Source organism: Paroedura picta, chromosome 1, assembly GCF_049243985.1.
Source record: "Paroedura picta isolate Pp20150507F chromosome 1, Ppicta_v3.0, whole genome shotgun sequence".
Taxonomy (NCBI): Eukaryota; Metazoa; Chordata; class Lepidosauria; order Squamata; family Gekkonidae; genus Paroedura; species Paroedura picta.
Genome location: NC_135369.1, coordinates 46,957,234 through 46,983,910, shown reverse-complemented (window position 1 = coordinate 46,983,910; position 26,677 = coordinate 46,957,234). Strand labels below are relative to the sequence as shown.

Below are 26,677 nucleotides of genomic sequence, written 5' to 3'. Positions count from 1 at the left end.
GGGTCAACTTGCTACAGGGTCCGGCGAACTGGCTCCCAGGGGATGAATGAAGGCTCAGGGCTAGAGAGAGGAGTGTTTGGGAGGCTGCATCTCTTAGGATGGTCTGATTCACTATTGGATTGAGTTCTCCAAAGGTTCTTTCTGTTAGACTGTAGGGCATTGTACTTTGATTAGACTAACATTTCTTACAATAATACCTACACACCTGATTGAGTGAACCAGCAGGCCATTAAACTGCATGATTAAAATTAATTTATACAAAACAAAATACTTGCCTTTCTTCTAATTAATCTACTTTCCCTTGACTTGCATCTCCCCCAATGGTGATCCTTTTAGGAAACAATTCTTTATTGTTTGGGCAAGATTTTTGTAAGAGAGCAGGACAGGTGGGCTGTTCATGCACCAAAGAATAGAAGAGCCTGGGCTGCCAAATGAAGGCAGAATGGCCATGGCAACAGGGCCAGAATATTATGTTACCAAGGTTAGCACATATTGGTGAGAATAACAGTATTTTTCACATGCCCAAGATCTCTTATTTAATTAGATGCCTTACCTTTTGCTAGAGTTATCATGCAGTTCCTGCTGTGTCCAGCCAAATATCCATGTGTACTGAATTCATAGTGTCAGCATAGATATCACCTCTGCCCCTTATATCTCATAACAATTTCTAAGATGAGCTAAAAATGCCGTTTTCAAATTGCTTTTTGTGTGCCAGCTCAGGACAAAATTGACAATTAGATAAGGGAATGTTCTTGGCTGCTATACGCCTATGGAACTTCCTCACCCTAGAGACTTGCTATCACCTCAGCACCTTTCATAGTGGCTTCACACATCACAAGGTGTGGCATAAAGAAGATCTGCAGGTGACATCTGCTTCTGCTTTTCACTCTCTTAGTATAGCATCCCAAGGAGGAACTTATTTTTAGAACACATGTGTCTTTACACTCAGGTGATGTGCAAATGGACTATGCACAGTTCCCTGCAGAAGAGTTTTGCAAGTTCTCCTTTATACTAGAAGCTTACAAAATGGATGGATGTGTCCCTTGTGCACCTGCATTTTGCCACGTCTAAAGCACAAAACCATCTCCAGTAGTATCTATTCAAACCTTGACAGGCTATGGGGAGAGGCAAGCAGACAGAGCTTTGAACACTTTTACCATTTATTTGGTAAAGGTAAAGGTATCCCCTGTGCAAGCACCGGATTATGTCTGACCCTCGGGGTGACGCCCTCTAGCGTTTCCATGGCAGACTCAGTACGGGGTGGTTTGCCAGTGCCTTCCCCAGTCATTACCGTTTACCCTCAACAAGCTGGGTACTCATTTTACTGACCTCGGAAGGATGGAAGGCTGAGTCAACCTTGAGCCGGCTGCTGGGATTGAACTCCCAGCCTCATGGGCAGAGCTTTCAGACTACATGTCTGCTGCCTTACCACTCTGCACCACAAGAGGCTTTTTTACCATTTATTATATGTGTTTTAAAATATTATATAATGTTAATGGCCTATTTTATATTTGATTTTAACCTCTAATTACTTACCCTGAGATTTTTGAATAAGCAAAATTATACATTTGTAACTTTTAAAAGTGCCTGATTCGAGTCCAATAGGGCCTTGGAGACCATTAAGAGGTATAAGCTTTCAGAAGCCAAAGCTACCTTCATCAGATGCTTTTTAAAAAGTGTTGTCTTTACATATTCCCCATGTTAAAACTAAGAGTGCTACATCGTTAAAATTTAGAGATACAATTAAATATTCACAAGAATCCCATTATATTGTATCAGCCAAGCCTGTCTGATTTATATATGAATCTGGGTTGGGATGGTTGTGGCATCAGAATCCAGTTTCATTTTCAAGTCTTTGAAGCATTTTAGGTCAACTGGAGACAGTGGGCATAGAAGGCTGTTTAGAATTACATGGTATGGTATTTCACACACACACACAAGTCCTGTTTAAAGAGCAGAATGCATAATAGTGATATATATATATTTGCTTTGTTCAACTGCAGATTGATTTGGAGCCAGAAGGAAGAGTGTATGTCATCATAGATCTTTCAGGCTCATCCGGTGAAGGTAAGGTATTCACTCATAAACAGAAGATTATTTTTTCTTGCTTCATGACAGAAGTCTCCTCCTGTTTGCTACCCAAACAGGAGTTCCCTGTGATGTATACCTGTATCAAACATGCAACTGTTATACATTATACTTTAACCCACTGAATAGGTTGATGCTCTGCCACCGTTGAAGCTCAGTCACTGTAGACCTGGACTGCGCCACATGTCGCTGGATCCTGCGCTATCATTGAAGGATAGGAATTGGATTTTCCTGTGTGGAGAAGCTGAATATTTAATGAAAAGTACAGCTTCACATTATGGAATATTTATGTGAAAACATCATATTACGGATGTGTTTTTCATTGTTTTGAAACGAAAGGGGTGCACCAACATGTATTTAAAACATTCATTGGCCAGTCCAGCAGTGGACTGACTTTTTCATTAGCTGTGATAAATAAGGACACTAGTAGGCAAGGCAAAGATCGTTGGAGCTACCAGTTTAGGGAAACAGCTTCTAAAGGTTTACAAATTTACAGAATGATGATAATGAAGCCATTACTGTCATCTATAAATCAGAAGACTTGAAAATCAAAGCTTTCGTGATGAAAGACATAAACGTAATGGCTTATTAGCTGACAACTGATGGATCTAACAACATATCAATTACCCACTTTCTGAGACATAAGTCCGCTTTTTGCCTTAACAGGAACAGAGCAGATACTATATTGTGGGTCTTCCCAGTAATCTTCATAAGGGCTTTAAACTGCTGGTGTGTGCGAAGAAGATGAGGGTGTTTTTGTTTTCTGGTTTGGGTGTGAGCTTTGTCTCTGCCTTTTTCCTGCTTGATGTGTATGGATTCCATGCCTTGAAAACCGGGTATTTTCCATCTGGCATTACACAGTTTCCACTAGAATAAGAAATGAGAGGATCAGAGGGAAATGTAACTTTCTGTGCTTTATCATGGTGGTGTTCAAAATGAATAATTACAGTACTTGAATAATTAGGAGTTCATAAAAGCACAAGCTGTGCTCAAATTTTGCTTTTAAAGTCTATTTACGTCTTACAATTGTGGTTACATTCCCATCTTTGTAAAGGGTTGTATGATTTGCATGTCCTGACTGTAAAACTGGGGGTGGGGGATCAATCTGGCATATCCTACATATACAGAATATCTAACAGATTTATAGTGTAATCACAAGCAAAGTATATCTCTGAGTCCACTGCAGCCAGTTAGTTGAGAACGTTTTGATTCTGTTTAGAATTGCACTGTTGACAGTTTTTTTGGGGGAAAGGTCTAACTTTTTTTGTGATTCAAGGTAGCTTATTTAAACCAACAAAGTAAAATCCCATAACCTCCCTCTTCTTCCCCAAACCCTGCAGGTTATATCCCATTAAGGATCAGCTTTGGGCTGATCCTGCGTTGAGCAGGGGGTTGGACTAGATGGCCTGTATGGCCCTTTCCAACTCTATGATTCTATGATTAAAAGCTCTGGCAGATAGAAAGCTCTGGCTTTCAGTGCCACCTCCCCCGCTGCAGCTCTTTCCATGAAGTGGTATCTAAGATTCCCTGGTTGATGCCAGGGATCAGCAAGTAAGTAGCAGCCTGAAATCCATAGCTGGCACTACTAACATGCTGTTAATGATAGTGTATAATTTGGCATTGTATTTTTTGTATGTCTGATTTCTGTAGTTTAGAGATGAACTGTGATCCTGGTCCCACCTCGAGTCTGGCATCCCTACCAGTTTGTCCCCTGGTTCAATCCTAATATGTTGAAAAAACTGACTCAAAGGCAGTTTCAGCTCTCCCTTGGGAAGATATGTGCCTCTGGCTTTGAGAATTGTTATTCTGACAATTTGCTAAATTCTTGTTAATACATTTCCAGTTTGTTTGTTTCCTGTTCAAGTCTACTTGGTGCTGATGCTCTTCCACCAGCGTGCAAGTCATTCCTTTGTCTTGTGGCCACTACCATTTTCCTCGCTTCCATATTTGATCCATAGGCTGATAATGACTCACATCCTCCCTCAGATGCCCATTCAGAGTGCCTTCTCCAATGATGTTTCTTTGCATTGAGTTCTAGAAGGTGATAAATTATGTTTGCCTAGTTGATTTTCTTTAAACTGAAAACACAGGTTTGCATTTCAGCACAAGAGTGGGAAGAATAAGTTTCAATAGCTCACAAATGTAGGAGGGGTGTCTGTGTATGTGTGTGTGTTACCCAGAGCAGCACATTGAAACTTTCAGTTTCTCTGTTCTTAAATCATGCCTTAGCAATAACCATTTGATTTCAGTTTGTGTTGTTTGAAACATTTCCTCCCATTGGCTAACATGTAAGGCATCTGCATTATGTCATTACAAAATGACTTCTAATGCTAGCTATTAGGGGAGAACCCTGGTAAGCATTCATATTGACAGAAAGTCATTTTTATAGGTTTCATGCTTCCCTTTATGTGGTTTTCCTTTGTTCAAAGAGCTGCCTTTCTATTTTTCCATAGTGTAGATAGCATAATTCTATTGTTTGTTACATTACAGGGGTTCTAAGGAAAGGTTGCCTGGTTATTACCTTGTGAATTCATATATCTAACATCTGAACAAAATGTGTACTATTATGTATCCATATATATAGGAGGGAAGCTGTGGAGGAGAGGAGTGGTGCATGTTCAGATAAAAACCTAATAATATTCTGAAAATCTTTTACCTTAAGAAGAGAAGAAGAAGAAGAGTTGGTTCTTATATGCCACTTTTCTCTACCTGAAGGAGTCTCAAAGTGTATTTACAATCGCCTCCCTTTCCTCTCACCACAACAGACACCCTGTGAGGTGGGTGAGGCTAAGAGAGCCCTGATATTACTGCTCAGTCTAAAGCTGTTCTGCTTTAGTAGTGCTGTGGTAAGCCCAGGGTCATGCAGCTGGCTGCATGTGGGGGAGTGCGGAATCAAACCTGGCTCACCAGATTAGAAGTCCACACTTCTAACCACTACACCAAGCTGGCGGTCTCATAACTTTCTGTGTTGCTTTCTTATCCACCCTCTAATATACTAAGTACATTGAAGTCAGCATGGCTAGAGGACTATAACTTGGTTTAGGATTGCGCTGTCAAACACAGCACAGTAGACATGGTAATATCTGCTCACTATAGCCACTCACTATGAACTTTTCAGTGAATGTGTTTTGTGCAAAATGCAGGTGAAATGCTTGATGTGGGAACTGAAAATATTTGTGTTACAGGGGACCAAGGCTGTAGTCAGCCTCACTTGCTAGGCAAGGCTGCATCTCTTCTACATGTGGCTTCAAATAAACCTTTGATGTCATCATAACCAACAGAAATCTCTGTTGCCAGGCCTAGATGTCTCTGTCTATTAGTGTCTTAAGAAATGGATTAAGACCATTATTTTTAAATGAAAGAATTCTTAGAATTAGGGATGTGTGCAAAAAGAAATTTGGATTGAATCCGAAGCACCTGAATCACCCTTCACTTTTTTGGATTCGTCTGCATCTGAAAAGTTTTGGGTGGTCCCCATCCCAGGTAGGGAAGAGCATCTCCACTATCTTGTGGGGGGAAGAGAGTGCCTGGCAAAATAGTTGACCTGCAAAGGCATAGAGAGCCATTTAAAGAGCATCTCACCAAACAGCTGATATTGACAGGTGTGGTGCTCTTTAAATGCCTTCCCAAAGACTTTGCATCCTTGCCTGCAAAGTCTTTGGAAGGCATATAAAGAGTGCCATTCCTATCAGTATCAGCTGTTTTGTGGGGTGCTCTTTAAACGATTCGCTCTTCAGAGTGGCAATCCAGGGCCAAGTGGCCAATTGGGAGGCGCGCGAAGTACGCCTCCCTATTGGCCACTTGGCCCGTCTCCCAGACACTGCGCCGCCAACTCTACAGTCCTCCTGAGCCGCCATCCTTGCCGGATTGCCGCCGGGGAGGACCCTTGCCCCACGCCGCTGAGCTCAGGGAAAACTACTTTCCCACTGCCCAGCGACTGCCCTCGGACGCCGATGGAAATCGCACCGAACCGACGCCGACCCTCCGTCTCCGCCTGCCCCACCGCACGCCTTCCCCACCCCGGCCACAATCGCCCATCCCGCCTGCTGCCGCCCGTCCCCTTCCCATCCTGACCCACACGCCACGGTTTACTGCTCGCTACTTCCCCGCTTGTCCCCGGACTTCGCTTCCCTCGCCTGTCCCCGACAAACACCCCCCCCGCTGAGCCGCTCCGCCACCAGCGCCGTGCCTGGGCCGCTGCCCCCAGCACCGTGCCTCACCCGCCGCTGCCAGCGCCACGCCTGGCCTGCCGCAGCCGCAGCCCAGCACATTGCCGCCTGACTCTGAGACGCCACGATCCACTGTCCCCGCACCTCCCGCCCGCTTAGGAGCCACGTGGGGAGACACCAGGTAGGCCGACTTGAAAATATCCAACCCTGGCAGAAATCTTTGGGAGTTGAGGGGGGGGGGGTAGCAAGAAGCCATCTAGCGCCCATTTCATTTAAATGTGAAATGGGCTTTAAATCTAGTTCTTGTACATAAAATTAGTAAATGGGATATTATTGCAATGGGAACTAAATGTGTTCCCTGAACTGATGAACCCAGCTGTTAAGAATCCTTTGTAGACTACTTACACCTATGCTACCTATTGACAATTCTGATGTGACTAATGTCCTTTCCTAGTTACCTTCATCAAGATAAATGTTGTTATTGTGATTCAGAGTCTACAATAACTTCCATTAGCTTTGCAGGCACAGTATGAAGTGCTGATGATGGCATATAAAATGTTAAATATCATGGGTTGGATCTGATAATTCCCCTCCGTTCTATAAGGCATTGCTCTAGAGGAAAGTTCCTTCTGTTAGATGAATGAATCATTTCTCCAGTGGAAGGAGTTTCCTCACTTAGCTGTAAGGTACCATTAGTTCCAATCCAATGAATGCCCTCCCTTAAAACATAAAGAAAACCAGAAAACATTTAAGATTTTGGCTTAATGGCCGTGTAACTTCCACAAAGCACATGAGACAATGTTCTGTTTTAGATTAATACTGTTTAATATGCTAGGAATAAGGCATTAAACCCAACCAACTTTCCCACTCCATCTCATCCAATTCGTTTTCTAATTATAGTCCCTGTCACACATGACTTTTCTCCATGTCCTTTTCTGCACCGGTGGCATTGCGCCAGGCTGCTCCCAAATGTTTGCAATGGGGCAGTTTACCCTGCTGCTTCCTGCATTGCCATGGGGGCCATTTTCGATGGTGCACACTGTCCACCCTGGATTTCTATCTCTGGATAAGACAGCTGTGGCGGAAAGGTTCGACTGTGCAGGAGGCCAGTGGGGGCGAATTTTTCCCTGTTTAGGTACATGGTGGCAATACCATGTTCCTAAACAAGGGGAAAATGCCCCAGGTGGCTTGGTGGTGCTATGCAATGCTGGGGTGTCTTTTGTCCCTTCTGGGACACCATAGTCGGGGAGGAGCTGGGCCTGCCACATAGGCCACCGAGGTCCTGTTGCTGCCTGGGAGAGAAAAGAGAATGTGGATATACCCGTGTTCCGTTGCCACAAGGCAATGGAGGGCCTGAGTCACTGCTGATGCCATGTGGTACCAGGAATTTGCCCCACTACCGGAAAAGTAGTAAGCTGGGGCTAATTCCCAATGTGGAAACGGTCCATATAGGTCTTATGATCCCTTGCACAGTCATCACTTGTTAATGTATAAGAGTCCTTCCCTTTTCACTAGCTGGTTGGATCCATCACATTGTTTTGAATTTTTTTATCATTCCCAAGGACAAGGAAAATTTTGATGCTGCATTGATAAGATAAAGTTGTCTACCCATATTTGCATTTAAAACTTGGAGTTTAATAATCCATAGTGTGAACATATAATTAGTCTGTCCCTTTTAGGTAAGAATAGTGGAATTTTTTTGTGACTTTATTATGTTGATTTTTTTAAAGTACAGATTTCTCCCCCCCCCTCCCCACAAGTATGATGTCTTTAACAGTATTTTTTAATGTTAGCAAGTTGTGTTGTTTTTCTTGAAATGAATCACACTACCGTGACATAACATTTCATGGTGAGCCATCAGCTGCTGAGGACAAGAGGCAGGGTTCACAAAAACGATTTCTGGTACTATGGAAGGCTTTCCGGAATCAGACGGTGCTTAGTAATGGCCAGCTGTCTTTCACCCCGGCAGCCTGGAGATGAAGTCATATTTGCAAAGAGTTCCATGTGTCTGCATTTCGCACCATGCCGTTCCTTTAGCCCATTCGCTGTAGCCATAGCAGTTGTATTTAGAGTCCTGGGATTCTTGAAGGCTTTAATATACATTGAAAAATTATCTGAATTTCATATGAAAAGTGGGAGTGTTGACAATTCAGAACTTGGTCCCAGGGTGAAAATTGTGTTGCAGATGTGAGTTGTCTGTGTTCATCTTTTTTCTGAAGGAGAGGCTATTGGATCTAAGGTCTGATGAATGGTTCTTACATTAGAATTTTCCTCCACCTTTCTACGATCTCATTCCATCTAATGTCCTACAGCTAATACTATAGTAAAGTTAGATAACATGATACTGATAATAGTTATAGCTATGTCATTTCCAAACTTTAACTTATCTTCCATCCTAACACTCCCATTTGCACATCAATTTTTTTTTCATTTGACTCTCAGCAGCCTGCTCCTACCTCATCAGGTTGCGAATAGGTCCTTAGAACTATCCACCAGTGATGATCTCATCACCAGAGAATACCCAGGCAAGCAATGAAATGCATGCACACTGAAGTGTTCCCTCCAAAGCTAAGCAATATTGACTTCTGGATACAAAAGGAGGATGCTGCCCATCTTATCCTGCTGCCTGAAAGAATCTCCATTTGCATTTCACTATAGCTATGCATCTCACTACTTGTTTTCCTTCTACATATCTTTTTTGTAGAGCCCTGGGAGTCATTTAATTGCACCTCTGAAAAATGACATACCTACTTAATTGGTACAGTTGCTAGGGAGCCTTTTCAAGAAACTCTGTATTGAAGGAGGAAACAATAGATAAATAACTAACCCACTGTTGCCTGAATCCTATTCAGAGCATTTCCCTAGTTGTTACCTAAATTCTTTGTCTTTCATTTACATTTGTGCTGCTTTATTGCTCCACTGTGTGGGAAGCAATCACTTTTCCTTTCATAGGGTTTCTAAGATTAAGGTCTAGTTAATTATTGATTTTTAAACTCCATTCATAAAAACACAGGCAACTGAGTTAGTGGGGTTTTGTCTCATATAATATTAACTGCGGTATATTATTTTAAGGAAAAGCTCACCTTCATGTTATTGAGTGGACATGGTCCAGTCCCACATTACTTCATAATGCCTGTTGAAAGAAACCATTGATGAGGCTCCTCTCAAGAGGTTTGGCTGAGAAGGACCTGATTCGGCAAATAGTATAAGACATTTATGGAACAACCATGGAGAAACTGCTCTGATTTAGCAACAGTAACTGGGCCCAGGGATGGAAAATGCTCTGTGAAGAAGAGAACATCCTTTTGGCATCTTGAAGGTTAACATTACAAACTTAAGTACTGTTATACACTCAGAGGATCGTTGAAGGTAATGGGGTTAAAAGGATGTAATTGTAACCAATTTATTGCGGTGGGCTCTGGGCTCATGAGAGCTTATGCCACAAGGTGCCACAAGACTTTGGTGCTTTGGTTGCAGCACGGATCCCTATCTAGAAGTTCAAATGGGTAGCTGTGTTGGTCTGAAGTAGCACAATAGAATCAAAATCCAGTAGCACCTTTAAGACCAACAAAGATTTATTCAGGGCGTGAGCTTTCGAGTGCAAGCACTCTTTCTCAGACTAAGAACTCCTTACATGAATATATGGGAATATATAGCAAAAATTAATTCTGTTACATTAGTTAACTGTGTCACACATCCAAATATAGCCAATGATAATTCTTTGCCAAAAGAGCCAATAAATCCCCTTGAAATTCAGTTGTTGTCTACACAAACATGGAAGAAATAAAACTGTCTGTGAAAGTGATCAAAGGCTATCACATCACCATATGTTGCTTGCCCCATCTGTTCCCATACCAGTATGAAACATTCTTACAAGGTAATTGGCAGCAACTATCTTATCCCAAGGCCAGGGAGTAAACTCAACATACCATAACGTTACCATTACTTTACAGTCACATTATCACAATATCACAAATAAAATAAGTTTTGAGGAATATGGACACACAAATTGAACAAGGTTAGCATGAATAATGAGGTAAAAAACCTTTTCCCTATTGAGTCCTGGGTATCTTGTAGTATTGAATGTTATAATAACTTGCATTTCTGCAGAAATTTAAAAAAACGCTGCCAAATCACAGTTAACTCAAGGCAACCACATGGGGTTTTCAAGTAAAATGACAGTCACAGGTAGTTTGCCTCCTTAGACTTTGTAACCTTTGTAACCTTAGACTTTCTTAGTTATCTCCCATCCAAATACTAACCTGAGCCAACCATTATTAGTTTCCAAGATCTGAAGCGATCTGGCTAGCCTGGGCTATCCGGATTGGAGCAGCTAACCATAGTTTGCCATTTTATGCAAAAGACTAATAGTGGCTTGTTATCTTGCTGCCAGAGCAGAATTGCAAAGCCAATTTAACACTGGTTAACAGAGTTAACAGACTGTAGGGTTGGATATCTCTTGCTGTTTGTTCAATCTTGCTTACTATAGCCCATGTCTCACCCAGTCCTGTGAATGCCCAGCATAGCCTTTTCAGTGATTAAAGAAAATCCCCTCTTTGCCTTTTTACTGACAGAGAAATTGGTTGGACCTAACCCATAAACTAGTTTTGTTACATCGGACAATCAGTTATCACAAAAACATAAGTTATTATCGTATTAACTTAACTTTTTTTAGCTTAGCAGCTGTAATGTACAGTGAGGCAATTGGCAGAGCAGGAAAGTGAGCATGGAGACAGGGCTTTATACAGACTATAAGCAAATGGATAGCTGACAACTGAGAGCTGCTGAAGAGTTTCCGGATTACCACCTGTATGGGCAGATGGCCTCCAAGGCTGGTATAACTAAAACCATGGCTTGTTGTTTCAGAAGTCCAGTTCACATGTAATAATTAATGCAAGTAAATTCTGCATTTGTTGTTTCATAAGAAGTGCATATTTGCTCAGCTATAGCATTTACAACATGTCACTTTGGTGAAATGGTGGCTTTGGTGGCCTTTGCATGTTGGAAGAAAGCCCTATGATTTTTCCTAGCAAGTATGCTTTAGGATTACAGTCTTCAACAAACAAGCTTCTGGGACGGTTTAGGAACAATAATACAATTTAGTGCACTAGGAGTTTTAAAGAATTTGGGACTATTTTATTAGCACTATTTAACACATAAATAACACATAACTTATGATTATCATAGGCTGCCTTCATAATTATCCATTCCAGTTTGGTATCCAATATCCATTGTTCACAGAATCTGGAACAAATTAGTACATTGTGATGATTACTTGCAGGCCTTCAGTTTAATGAAGAAAAATAAAGTGCAATATAGCAATGCAGAATTGCATTAAAACACAGGTGGTTTCCATTTGCCAGTTTCCCCCCAGACTAACAGCCTTTGGAACCAATGGCAGGGCTCAAATCAATATAAGTGAAAATGGGATCTTGACCTCTAATTTCTTACCATTACATTTTAATGATTAAGGTCTGGTTGCAGCAAGAGTCATTTGGATGGCTGGATTGTTAGCTTCTGCTTCCTGTTTCCAAATGGAGAAATATTAACTTCAAGGCAATCCAAGTAAGTTTTATATCACCTGGGCATATTAACTACGTACATAGTGTGAATTGGACACCTCTGAAGTGTCCTAATTCTGTCTGACTGTTGCTTAATTTGCAGGAGTGTCTAGATGGATCCCAAGCAGAGGCCCTTTCCCATGCCTTTAACTAAAATGTCAGGATACAAAACATTTGCTGCTCTGAGCTATGATTTCTGTCTACTCTGTGATGGTAATACAGCACAGGTAGAGTAATACCGTTGAGACAGAGAGAAGGAGATAGAGATGTCAGCCTCCGTAATATGGGGATTTCCCGGAACTACAACTGATCTCCAGACTAGAGGGATCAGTTCCCTTGGAGAAAATGGATGCTTGGGAACTGACAACCCTACTCTCCCATCTCTCGGCTCATGGATAGGAGGGATCTGGTATCTCTAATGTAGATACACACAACTGCTTATCAAAGAGAATGCAACTGATAAACTCCCCACCATTCACCACCATACACAATGGTTCAGGATACCGTAATTAGTAGGAAAAACAGACCTATTTATTTGATCCTGCAATATGGAATGAAACCATTTCCCCCTGATATCTGAGTCAGGGACACCAGGAAACTCTTAATCCCTTCCATGAGCTAGTATAGAATTTGAATGTACTCATTGTAGGAATCCTCTTTATGTGCAGAATGAAATGATAGTATGTACTTTATCTGACCCTGCAACCAGCAGATAGCATGTTTCAGCAGCCTTTGGATAAGTTGGACCTGCTATATGTACCCTTTTTGCAAGTCTGATAGGCTAGGGAGAGCTGGGGGGCATCTGGCTGTACTTTGCAATGCCGGCTCAGGCAACCCACTTGGCAGGCAGGCCCACCCTGGTCTGGAGGGGCCCTTCCGCCCTCCCTTTGCATTTCTGTGACCTGTTTTCAAAACAGGATTTATTACTCATTATTCATAGGGGTATTGTTGCCAGATCAATATGAGGAAACTACTAGGATTGAGCCTGGGGATAACAGGGACCTCAAAAGGTAAAATATAATAGAGTCCACCCTCAAAAGCATCCATTTTCTTCAGAAGTGATCTCAATAGTCTGGAGATGAACTGTAATTCTGAGTTTCCTCAAGTCTCACCTGGAGGCTGGCATCCCTAGTTTAAAGACCTAAGTGTTAGAGCAGCGGTCTGCAAGCTTGCGCCCGCTGCGGACCGCTGCTCCGTAGTCTGGGGAGAGGGCGGCCCGGGGGCCCGCGCACGCACGGCAGCCCCAGCGTAAGCGCGCATGTGCGGACTGCCGTGCATGCGTGTGCGCGGCAGTCCGCGCACGCGCGTTTGCGCTGCCGCCATGCCGGCGGCCGTGGCTCCGCCTCCCAGCCCCTCTGGGCCGCCAGCAAATCGGCCACTAAAGCGGCCGATTAGCTTGTGGCTTGGCAAGCTTCTCTTCCCTCCACCCCCCCCCCCCGAAGCGAGAAGCTTGCCGGGCCGCGAGCTAATCGGCCGCTTTGGCAGCCGATTTGCTCGCGGCCTGGCAAGCTTCTCGCTTCGGGGGAGGGGGAGAAGGAGCCGCGGCCCGGCGCCAAGGCCTTCGCGGCCCGGCACCGTTTGTCCATTTCTTTGTCCACTAGGCATTCTACTAGGGTTTCCCACTTTAAATGGCCCTTCTAGCTGCCCCTTAATTATCAGTTTGACCTGCAGTGAATATCGAGTGATTAAACATGAACTATGCCAGTGTGTGTAGAACGTACTATCTGTCACTACTCAGTAATTTCTGCATCATTTAACAAACCATGTTTATGCTATCTTTCAGCTTTGTTTGAAGAGCAGCTGTTGGAAATGTCTGTATGAAATAAAGGAGATCTTGTTTGGGTTCAGGTAGCCATCACAGGAGGATGCAGGGCTACTGCCTCCCCTGTGGCTGTTTCTTCACACTGAAACAGTGCCGGGAAGGGGGAGAGGGCAGTTATTTCCCTGTTTTTGCTGCTGCTGATGGAATTCTCGGTACATACAAAGCAGGTGAAATGAGGAAATAACGGCCCATCTCCCCAGCACTGTTCTACTGCAAGAAAATGGAGGAGGAAGGAATCTTTCTATTGCTCATGGAGGCAAAATCTAAGCCCAAGCAGGTTCTCCTGTAATTTGTAACAGCCATTCCTCCCATCTACTGTGGGGAATCTGATTTGTGCCCAAGGCAGAGTCTGCACTTATTTTGTTTATTCCATTGTCAATCCTGTTGAATTCAGATCGCTTTGAACTCGGGTCTTCCTCTTCCCCCCCCCCCCCATTGAAACAGGAAAGTCTTCTGCACGAGGTTAGGGAGGCTCAGAAGAGGGGGGGAGGCAAATGGAGACTCTTTCTTTGTTTTCTTGAAGGGGGGGGAGAGGATCCAAGAAGTCAGAGGAGGGAGGAAAAAATCCTTTCTTTTCTTGAAGGTGGGGGGAGGGAACGAAGAAGGCACAAAAAAAAATCCAAGGCCGACAGAAGTTGAGAGAAATTAGAGGCTTCTCCTTTAAGGCAGGCTTGTCACATGACCACCTGTAGCCAATCACAGGTCCTCTACCACGGGGGAGAGCCCAGATTCAAAACAATGCAATTTTAAACTATATTGAGCATTTAAAGCACTCCATGATATCGCACAATAAAGGTAGGGTCACTCCGGATCAATCCTTGCTGCAGAAGGAAAATTTAAATCGCCCACAATCCAAACAGAAATCGCATTCTGTGTAGAGGGCAGGGACTGAATCGATCTGGGGTTGGAATAAGAGCTCCGTGTAGCTTACACCCTGGACTCAACTCTTTGAAAAACCACATGTCTAGTTTGGCCCTCAGATCTCTACAAGGTTAATCACATTACACTGCTTATTGCTTATTGCTTATTGCTTATTGGTTGTCCCATCCTGAGTTCTGTATTGATTTGCACTATGTAATCTGCCTTGAGGCTCAATGAGAACGGTGGACAATAAATTAGGTAAATAATTCAACAGTTTACCTCCATGCCTTAAAAAGTATCAAATTCCCATTTCCACTTATCAAACCTCTATGTGAGGGACAGATGGCAACCATAACACTACCCACCATCATTGCCATTCTGAAACTATCTACAGGAGACAACATCCCCTCCCTCAAGTCATCCCTCAATTCTTTCACAGCAGACCACTATTCCTGTTTGTAACCAGTTGTGTAGTTTAAGCAGTTAATTTTTGACCAGTCTCCATTTTGCAGGTAATTTTTTATTATTTCACTTTTAAAACCTGGAATTCAATAACACACAAACACATACACACACACACACCAATTTCTCCCAGATGCACAGTTTAATGGAGGATGATCAAAAGTTAACTTGTAGACCATTGCTTGCTTTGGCAGCACGTATACTAAAATTGGAATGATACAGAGAAGATTACCACTAAAATAACTTCTGAGTTCCCACATTCCAAGGGGAAATTGTGGAGATCACTCCATCCCTGCCATACTGCCATACTGTTTTACATATTTTATATGCCATTAAAGGTATTGCTTGATTGAGGAGGGATCCACTGAAATTGCTTTCTGCCATCTGAGGGGGACAGCTGAACTGCGTCAGGGCCCTGCCTTCCAAGGAAAGACAATCCACACATTTTGTGTGCTTTCTGCACCAAGATCTGCATGCTGGTCTTCATAAGGGCCACCAAACGCCACGTGGAAGAATTAAACCTAGCATTCCCAGTCAAGTTGGAAGATTATGCCATCTGTCTGGGCTGTTTCCAGGCAGCCAATGAGATCACAGCTGAGAAGAAGCGTAATACATTCCTGAACATCTGTGGGGCAGCTATATTTGAAGTGACCCAGGACCTGATGGCCCCCACCAGGATTGGGACAGCAACCTATGATGACATCATAGGCTCACTAACATGGCACTTAGCACCCCATCCAGCCATGATTGCCCACCTCCATGTGCTACTGCAATTTCATTGAGCTGGAGTCCATGCTATGGGATCGGCTGTTCTGTGGCCTGTGGGACAAATGAACACAGCATTGACACAGCATTGAACATTCCTGACACTGAACACAGCCTGACATTCTGCACCACCCTCAGGAAAGTGCTTGCAGCAGAGACTGCCGCAAAGAGCAACATGAAGGTTCATGGCAACCACAGCCATCTGCCCAAGCATTGGTCATCCATTAAGTGTAGAGGAGGATGAGATTGACTGCATGCACTCCAACATGTCTGCTCGCTTCAGCTAAAGACACAGGATCACCTGTGCACCATGGAGATCAACTTGGGATCGGTGCCCTCCATGGTCTCAATTGACATCCTCACCCAGCTGTGTTCTGGGAAAAGCAATACTGAAACTGCAGAAACTGCACCTCACCACCTTCCAGAGGAACAAGTTCCAATCCAGGGAGCTGGCACTGTCAAGGTTGCCTTGAAAGACTTTGTTGGCTGGTAGTTTTTAAGGAACACCACAACAGTCTCTTGAGTCACAAATGGTTCGAGTCATTAGGCCCCAGCATCATTGGCATCAATCATGTTTGCCACAGCGTCCTCAAGATCTCTACGCCAAATTCAAAAGTGTCTTTGGCCAGCCCCTCAGTTGCTAAATAGGTCCATCAGTGTCCCTGGCCCCCAACCCTGGCTATGCTCTGATCTGCCTCAAGGGCTACCGTGTCCCATTCACCTTGAAGCCTAAGATTGTTGCAGAGATGGACTGGCTGATTGAGCAAGCGGTTTTAGAGAGGGTCACACATGCCACGTGGGAAACCTGCATTTTCAGTATTGCATTTCCAAAGGGGTGCACAGTTAACAAGGAGATCCAGCACCACTCATACCCAGTTCCAATCATCAGACATCTGCTGGCATAAAGATAGAGTCCTGGTGCCCTTCCGGTCACTCCCTCCACACCCAGCTGGGGATGTGGAAGAGGGTGCAGTCCTTGGCAGAAAAGATGGAGGGCTGTTGTTTAGTTCAGTTGTGTGTGATCAATAAAGAGCTGGTGTTTTGGCACGCAAGCAACTCCGCATCTTATTGGACCCACTATTCAAGAATAAACATTGTGCATTTTCTGTCCCATAAATTTTTGACTCTTCCTAAATTTACCCACCTTTTATTCTGGCCCTTGCTTATCTTATGTCTTTTGTAGTTCTGCTGTAGTGGGTGACCTTTGGTAAATTTCCATTCTGATAGCAATTCAGAGAACAAATGGTCTTCTCTTTTTGCCTCCACAATATTTGTTAATGTAGTCTTGCACAAAAGTTCAGAGAATGTTGTAACCTGCTTTTGTTATGTTCAGTTATGTTCAGTTCATAATGTATCGTTTGAACAAACAAGAGTCATTTAAAAGCAATTGTTACTTGCCTAGGCAAAGAAGTGTGGGATGTTGTCAGCCTTAACAAAATAAAACAGCAATGACAACAAAATCAGAGGGCAACAATCAAAGATACTGGGTAAGGTAGCGTATGATAGATGGACTTAAAGCTAGAAACAATTGTCTTTTTGAAAAAGGTATTTTAGATTTTATGGGATTATGCTGTTTTGATTGCAGCAAACTACCATGGTTTCCCCTTTGGAAATCAGATTGAATTCCAGGAGCACCTTAGTGACCAACAAGATTTTCAGGGTGTGAGCTTACAAGAGTCAAAACTCCCTTCATCAGATACAAAGACGGAGGAGGAAAGAGTTTTGGCTCTTGAAAGCCAAGACCCTGAAAATCTTGTGGGTCTCTAAGATGCAACTGGACTCTAACCTAGCTCTCCTCCTGCGAACCAACACTGAGACCTGAAAATTACCCTTGGAAATTGTGTTATATACTTTGGGCATCTGCTTGTGTGTGGGTTTATTTTGTGCATTTTTTAAAAGTTTATGATATTAAGATAGCAATCTTGAATAGGTCTGCTGAGAATAAGGGCAATTTGTTATGTGGCACTTTCTCAGGAAGGTTTTGTTAGGAATGCAAATCAAGAGCCTCATCTTTAAAAAGGAAATCCATTCCCTGGACTGATGTTCTTTTCCTCTCTGAGTAAGCAGAACTATTCAAGTAAAAAAAACCCAAACTTTTTTGCTTTTTAAAATTTTGGTCTTTTGTCTGTATTTTAAATCAAGTTTTGCATTTACAAGCTGCCTTTTAAAGAAGGCCACATTTTATTATTAAGGGAAGAGACTCCAAACATGTTAGTTTTTGTCATGATCACCTTTTGGTAAGACAAAACTCTCCCCAGATGAAAGGATTCTGTAGCTGTGATAAAGACATGAGCCATGGGTGCAATATCCTGTCAGACAACAGAAGGTCACATCACAACTAAAGTGCTCCTGCTGAGTAATTTTACCCCTGAATGCTTTTGGAACTCTGCCAGCTCACCTTGGCATCATGTTATCTCACCACCTTCCCTGTGAAAAAATCCTGATTTGCATTTTTGAAACTTGCAATGGAAAAAAAACAAAGGTATACAAAAGAAACAGTGCAACATTTTACTTCTCTTTGCTTATATTTGCTATAAGAAAAAGGCCTTATCCTTAGGGGGCTAAAGTATTTTTTTTATTCCTGAAGGTTTTATAATTGAGTAGAGGATGGCAATGGAACATGCATAATGGAATTGTAAAGTATGTGTTTATTTGTGTGTATTATTATTACATATAAATAAATATGTTTGGGCTTAATTGTCTTGCAGAGACATCAAGGTAGGGCAATCTAGTATTGAAATTCTGTACATGTGTTGTCCAGAAACTCCCTTCCTCAACTACTGGAAAAAATCTGAAAATGGGAAATTGTATGCCTCTCTCTGATAATAAAGGGAACATAAATTGTAATCCCAAAGGGCCAAGAAACATCTGAACCATCGAGAAATAAGATTGCCCAGGACACCCTGAATACTAGGAAAATCTGAAAGGTAATAATGTGCCTGTCTCTAGAAAGGTGAGCAAGAAATCCCTCTCTAACAGCTGTGCACTGAGTTCTCTGCTGGGAACTGAGTTCCCAAGTGCCTAGAGCCCTTATTCAGTTCAGGACCAAAATATTCAGGGAGAGAATTCTTAAGTCTCTCCCCCCCCCATGCTGGTTTTTAAGACCCTAACAACCCTGGTGGGCCCTGCCTGCCTCACTGAGCACTTGTACCTTGTACCTTATTAATATACTAGAGGCCAAGCCCATTGCATTCAGGAACACAACAGATGCTAGATTTGTGGCGGGGGTGGTGGTGGTGGAAGAACTCTGTGGGTGGCCTGCCCCTCCCCCAAGGACCTGGAAAGGCTGCAGGCTGGAGACCTTTGGGCAGGGAACTCACTGGCAGGGGCAGCTCTCATGCAGCAGAGATCTGCAGATTCTGAGGGAAGTGGAAGGAGTAAGGGGTAGTCAGGGGTGGGGGACAGAAGGCGATTGGCTGGCTGCTGGACAGACATGCAAGCCGGTTGGAGGAGGAGGCACTCAGGAGTGGGACAGCTGCCCTGAGTGGGTGTTAAGGGCTGAGTGGCACGCAAGCCATGAGACACGCTCCTCCTCCAAGGCCTTACCAGAAATATATTATGTGGAACAGATGGAACAGATATGGAGCCCCCAGTGGGGCAAATAGAGGGCTCAACTTGTTTCCTATCAGAAGAGTGCATTGCAAAGAGGGGGGCAGGACTTATCCTTCTGCGCATTGTGCGCATGCGCGAAACTGCCGCACGTGCACGTTTGCTGCGCATGTGCGGCCCTGCTTCCCTCTCCCCCCCTCCCACAAAAAGCTTTCTGGGCTGCAAGCTAAACGGCCGCTTTTGCGGCCGATTTTCTTGCGGCCTAGGAAGTTTCTTACTATGGGGCGGCCCGGAGTCAGGGCCGGGACCACCGCTGTAGGGAACTCACTTGTGTACCTACCACAAGAGCCTTGTAGTGGACCTGGACATGATGCAAGTGTAATTTGTAGTCAGAGAAGTATCAGCTCCCAGTGGCAGCCAGGAATGTGTTTTTCTATTTAAAAACTTGAGCTGTGTTTATATAACAGGGGACCTAAAAACTGTTAAATACTTCCAGTTTAAGAATTTAAATTGTTTAAAAATTATTTGTAAATAGCTAACGATTTTGGACTTTCTTGTGTAGAGGTTCACATGCACCACCGCATTCCTACAGGTTCAAGATCTTGGACCAGTCTGTAGCAGGCTGTGCCAGTGGGAGACTCCATCGAGGAGCGAAGCATTGCATGTGAGGGAACGGCCGTTGAGGAGGGACCATATGCATAATTATGATGTTTGGTGGCAGCGTCAGCACCCATTTCATCAGCCTGTCTGATCTATTTGTGTGACCAGACAACATGGTTTTACAACAGGATTGCTTATCCCTGACTAACCCATTTTTGGCCAGATGTAATAACCCATGCAAAACTGTAATTTCCATGTTTGTTGAAGTGATTACATGACCACCCAAGGGCATGATAACTACTGAATGTTTTATTTAGAATTGCTAGTCATTCTGATTACAAGCATTTCCCTGTGGATGAATATCTGCTTGGCATCAAACCTGATGACATTCACCATAAAAAATGGTGTAGTACAATATTACTGTTTTAACATTGCTTTAAATTGCTGCTGCCTAGTTTATATTTTTTACCATGACTACCTTATAGCCCAGTCTTCTGCCTTTTTAAAAGGAACTCCCAGACAAGAGTAGAAATGATTGCAGGCTTTGACTTACTTCTTACATTTCTATGGCACTGTTTTATTTTGAGGATGTTTTCCTGCATTTTATTGCCTTGTTATTTCATTTGTTAATTGCCTTGGGGAGTAATAATATTTTGAAAGTGTGCAGTAAATTAATATCTAAAAGGAAAAAAACGGGAGGGCGCAAATACAAGTCTCCAGATATTATAATAAATTCTGATGTTGTGACAGTTTCACTCCTTCCTTTGACTTGGTAAGCCTTGTTTCCAGTTGTTGACAGAAAAATGTACTTAAGCTTTCCAAAATTCCAGATTTGTTTTCTTGTCTATATGGATGCCGATAAAGAATGATGATGAAGAGAATGAGCAGATGCAGGCATTCTGTAATCTAGCTAACCCCTGATTTATGTATGTATGTATGTATGTATGTATGTATGTATGTATGTATGTATGTATGTATGTATGTATGTATGTATGTATGTATTTAAAGCATTCAGTTGCAGTTTTTCTACCTGAGGGAACTCAACATGGCTTAAAACATTAGTAAGTCTTCACATGTAAATAGTATAACATTCATGAAAGTGGTCTTTGGAAAAGAAATCTCGCGATCCCAAACAGGCCATTCATAGAATCATAGAAATAGAATCATAGAATCATAGAGTTGGAAGGGGCCATACAGGCCATCTAGTCCAACCCCCTGCTCAATACAGGATCAGCCCTAAGCATCCTAAAGCATCCAAGAGAAGTGTGCATCCAACCTTTGCTTGAAGACTGCCAGTGAGGGGGAGCTCACCACCTCCTTAGGCAGCCTATTCCACTGCTGAACTACTCTGACTGTGAATTTTTTTTTCCTGATATATAGCCTATATCGTTGTACTTGTAGTTTAAACCCATTACTGTGCGTCCTTTCCTCGGCAGCCAATGGGAACAGCATCCTGCACTCCTCCAAATGACAACCTTTCAAATACTTAAAGAGGGCTATCATGTCCCCTCGATGCTGTTGGATTTGGATCTTCCTATGGGAAATTGTCAGTCTGTCCCTGACTACAGGGTCTTTTTCAGAGAGTTTAAAGGAGGCAGTGGTTAGTCCACTTTTGAAAAAAAACAGGGTTGGACCCTTCCATCCATGCCAGTTTTGCATCTTCCGTTTCTGGGTAAGGTGGCTGAGCAGGCAGTTGGCTGAGCAGCTATCTGGAAGAAACATCAGTTCTTGACCCCTTCCAGTCTGGCTTCTGACATAGCCACAGATTGGAGACTGCTCTGGTTGCCCTCACGGATGATCTCTGGAGGAAGCTGGATCTTGGTGGGTGGGCGCTATTGCTTCTCTTAGACCTGACTGCAGCGTTCAACATAGTTGATCATGGGCTGCTAGCCCACCAGCTAGGGATTCAAGGCATAGCCTTGAAATGGCTCCAGTACTTCCTTTGAAATTGGGGACAGTGTGTGGCACTTAGGGAGAGAACCTCCCAGTGACAGGCCCTGATATGTGGGGTCTTGCAGGGACCTATTCTCTCCCCAATGTTATTTAAAATCTACATGCATCCCTTCACCCTCCAGACTTCAGGCTGGACTGCTATTAGTACCCTGACGACACCCAGTTATTTCTGTTGATGGATGGCCATCCGAGTGTCTGGAGGCCATGATGGATTGGCTCCAGCGGAGTCAGCTGAAGTTTAATCTAGCTACGATGGAGGTCCTGTGGCTGGGTCAACATGCCGAGAGTAATATGAAGCAACTCCCGACTCTTGATGGGGCCTATGGTTGGGGCCAGGCAATAAAATGAGAAGCTGGCCTCCCCACTTGAAACATCCACCAGCAGGAATACCTCCAAACTCTAATCAATCTCCACAGAGAAATAAATAATAAGAGGTGATTTTAATGAAGATTTTGCTGTTTAGTATTGCTAAACATTTTAAAATGTTATCCAGCCTGAGCTAGTAGGAATAGGGTGGTATACAAATAAAATATTTATTTAATTATTTAACTCGAGTAAGTGGCCTTAGTCAAGCGTCTGTATTTTAGTCCCTTTCTCCCTTTGCAATATGAAGGTAATAACTGTTACATACCTTACAGAATTGGTGTAAGCATTGCTGAAATAATGTTTGGAAGTACTTTGAATACCCTAGGCAGGGGTGGCCAAACTGGCTCTCCAGATGTCCACAGTCTACAATTCCCATGAGCCCCTGTCAGAATGCTGCTGGCAGGGGTTCATGGGAATTGTAGTCTATGGACATCTGGAGAGCCACAGTTTGAAGAATAATAATAAGAGTTGGTTCTTATATGCCGCTTTTCTCTACCCAAAGGAGTCTTAAAGTGGCTTATATTTCCTTTCCTTTTCCTTTCCCCACAACAGAAACCCTGTATGGTAGGTGAGGCTGAGAGAGCCCTGATATTACTGCTGGGTCAAAACAGCTTTATCAGTGCTGTGGCAAGCCCAAGGTCACCCTGCTGGTTGCATGTGCGGGAGTGCAGAATCAAACCCAGCTTGCAAGATTAGAAGTTAACCACTACAACAAACTGGCTGTCTCCCTTTCCCTACAGCTCATGTCTAGTTTTATTGCCTCAGGCTGAATTCTGATTAATTTTTTTTTAATTGTGTTCTATAGGTATACAAAACCAAAGCAGGCCAGAAAGCATACCAGTTATTTTCCAGCCTTCTAAATTTATTCATTAACAGTACAGTGAATGCATTTTGGTATGTAATCGATTCGCTGCCTTAATGGGTTTGTATCAAGTGAAAAATAACAATAGAATCAAGAAGTACAATATTGCTCCCAGTAATTTTCCAGGTCTGTGTTGCTACAGCGGTTGGAACTCTTGCTTGCAATGAAATGTGGACTCTAGTTTTTTGTCCTATATTGCTGTTGGGGCAGGGACTAATAGCATTTGTGATAGGCAGTCGAGCATTTGCCCAAAGCATGGAAAGCTGGCTGTGAGCCAGACTATGGCTTCAATGTGGTTTGTAACACATAAATTCCACCATATATTAACATACTCTGTTCTCTGGATTTCAAGTCTCTTGAAAGTTTGGAATAGTTCCATAATTTTAGATGTCAGCTGAGAAGCCTGCTCACTTTGCCAGTTTCATCTTTCAGTAAAGCACATAGAAAGAAAAAATAATAATCCTGTTGACTGCCCCACTGGCTTTTAATTGTCATGTACAAAACACATTCTTTCTCTCATTCATGTCTTGCATCCATGGATTCAAGGGTTGACCTGCTGTGTATAACGGAGTCCTCAGTGGGTGAGGCCTGGCACTTACAGATTTTCCCCTCAAGGTATCTAAGTGCAGTACCAGGCCAGGCTTGTGGGTTGGAGTGGGGGAGTCCATAAAGGATCCATCTTTCTCCTGTTGCCCTTTTCGCTCTGTGACTGGGGTTGAGGGATTATTCCTGGTGTTGGACCAGGGAGACAGAATGGGGTTGCTGTTGGTGTACTGTTCACCTCGCTGACCAGCAACTTCTCTGTTTGAGCTGGTGGAGGTTACCTTGGATGTAGTGTTGGAGGCCCCCAGTACTATAAGGCTGAGAGACTTCAATTTTCATGCTGAAGATGTCTCTTGTAGACTGCTTTAGGACTTTATTGCCTCCATAACAACCATGGGACTGTCACATTAATTTATGGGCCCAACCCACGCTGCAGGACATACTCTCGACCTGGGCTTTGCTGCAGAGTGTGAGGGTGAATATGCGTTGGTAGGTGTCCATTGTCACGGACTGATCATTATCTGGTAATGTTTGGGCTTATGGTGTCTGTTCCTCACTGCAGGAGCGAAAGGCCCATTGAGATGGTTCAACCTCACAGATTAATGGAATCCAATAGGTTCCTGATATCTCTGGGGGAGTTTCTGATTGACACGGCTGGTGCTCCTGTTGAGGCTCTGGTCTCACTTTGGTGAGGTGAGTACGGCTGTTGGCACAATTGCTCCCAAATGTCCTCAGGAAACTTGCAGAGCTTGTAAGGCACTCTGATATAGCAGGGAGCTTCGTACAATGAAGCAGGAAGGTCAGTTGCTAGAATGAAAATCCCAATGTGAATCAGATCGAATACTGGTTAGAGAACATGATTGTGCCTACCATGTAGTGGCAGCAAAGACTTACTTCTCCACCTTCTTCCTCAATTGGCAGTCCAACTGTGATGGCTGTGATAAATTTGCAAGGCAGTTTCACTGGCAGTCCTCAAACAAAGGTTGGATAAACATTTTTCTTGGATGCTTTAGGATGCTTAGGGCTGATCCTGCATTGAGCAGAGGGTTGGACTAGATGGCCTGTATGGCCCCTTCCAACTCTATGATTCTATGATTCTATTATAAAGGTGCTCAGATTCACATAGAATTGGACCCCACAATTGGAAGTGGTCCCCTTGAGGTATCCAGAGTATTATCTGGCCCAATTATATTGGATCAGTTTCAATTATTGCAGTCTGAGGAAGTGGACAAGTTGCTTGCAAGAGTTCAGCCAACTTGTTGCCTGCTTTATCTCTGTCCCGCATGCCTAATAAAAACTAACCAAGAGGGTATGGCTTAGGGGGCAAGGGGGTGATATATTAAAGTGTGATTTGGTACCCCCCCTCCTCAAGAAGACCTCCTTCTAGAAGTATTAGATAACTAAGTGGCTATTTTTTCCATTTGGGGCAAGATGCTGGAGAAGGTGGTGACTACCGAATTGCAGGCATACTTGGAGGAAATGAAATATCTAGCTCCATTTCAATCTGGGTTCAGGCAGCAGTTTGGCCTGGAAACTGCCTTGGTTGCCTTGATGGACGACATTTATCAGGAGAAGACAACGCGACTCTATCGGTTCTTCTCCATCTTTCAATGACTTTCAATACCATTGACCATCTTTGGAGGCTGGGTGTTGGAGACACTGCTCTACAGAGGATCACATTGTATCTCCATGTTAGGCTCCTGAAAGTAGCTATGAGACACTTCTGCTGAATACACTGGGAGCTTTCATGTAGAGTTCCCCAGTGGTTGGTTCTGTCTCCCACGCTCTTTAACATCTATATGAAACCTCTAGGAGAAGTCATTAGGAGTTTTGGAATGAGGTGCCTCTCTGTTCCTAATGAAGTAGGTGAGGTGGTTGAGATGTTTGATCACTGGAGACTGGAGACAGTATTGGGATGGATGAGGATCAATAAAATTGAGGCTGAATCCAGACAAGACACAGATATTGTGTGTCAAGGATTCTCAAGTCCAGGAAGAGGCAGTGATATGCAGGAGGGCCTTTTTTATGGTGGCCTCCAGACTTTGGAACAGCCTCAATCTGTTGATTTGCCAGGTGCCTACATTATATGGTTTTCAGCGCCTGGTGAAAATATACCTCATATGCTGTCCTACCAAGGTGACAGCGAGGTAAGTAGGTTGGGGGTTATATCTTAAATGTATTTTAGATTATTTTAGTATGTGTTGTTGTGACCTGCCCTGGGACCTGTGGGTGAAGGTGCAGGATATAAATTTCTAACAAACAATATCATGCTGATGCAGAATCTTCTAATGGATTTCCATGAATTCATGGCAAAGTTATAATATATTTTGCTTTATTTTGCCAATTGAAAATGTCAGAAGATGTGATAGCATGGACAAAGAGGAGAGTAACTAGCATCTGACTCCATAGAGCTAATGGGTGGGATTTTAAATGACACTTAATTTCACCATTTTGATTTGTGCTATGCACCTTGTGGTGTACCTCTCCTATAAGCTATTACCTTTTAACCCTCTTCTCTTTTCTCTCCTATCTCCTTGTTTCCTCTGCTCAGCTTTATTTCTTCTGTCATACTATTAAAATGCGAGCCATGCAGTATATATATATATATATATAAAATAAAGGGTTTATATATAAAAACAGGAGAAGCTGTTCACATTTAGTTTATGGGCATGTCGTAAAAACTATGGCATTACGGAATTACTGACAAAAGAAAAATTGTAATAGAAGTTGTAATTGCTCTTAAATAATGTAACGATCTGTTTTTACTCAAGTACTGTGTCATGTTTCTGGGGCTTAACATGTACTTTGAAAGGTTGGATTTTCAAATGATGAGTTAATGGGGGTTAGGCTCAGATCTCTCAGAAAACCTCAATTAACATATTTTTTTCCAATCCTTTGAAAATGGATAAGTGGGTAAAAAGAACAAACCCCCAGAAATTCCACTTGACAGAGCAACATTAAAAAAAAAATCCTATGGCAAGCCAACAGACAGGTACCCCACTGTTGAAAAACAGCCTCCAAGCTGTACACAGCATGCCTGAATATCTCCAGGCCTCTACAAGCAAAATCCATTGAC

The 26,677-nt window shown here is 43.1% G+C and overlaps 1 protein-coding gene across 1 annotated transcript in view; it reads left to right on the top strand.

Annotated features, from left to right (window-relative positions):
- PRKCE (protein kinase C epsilon) overlaps window positions 1-26,677 on the top strand; it is a 422,794-nt gene that overhangs the window by 166,337 nt on the left and 229,780 nt on the right. The window contains exon 2 of the mRNA XM_077337194.1: window positions 2,004-2,067. Within this exon, the coding sequence (XP_077193309.1) occupies window positions 2,004-2,067 (64 nt within the window). The remainder of the gene's footprint in view (window positions 1-2,003; window positions 2,068-26,677) is intronic.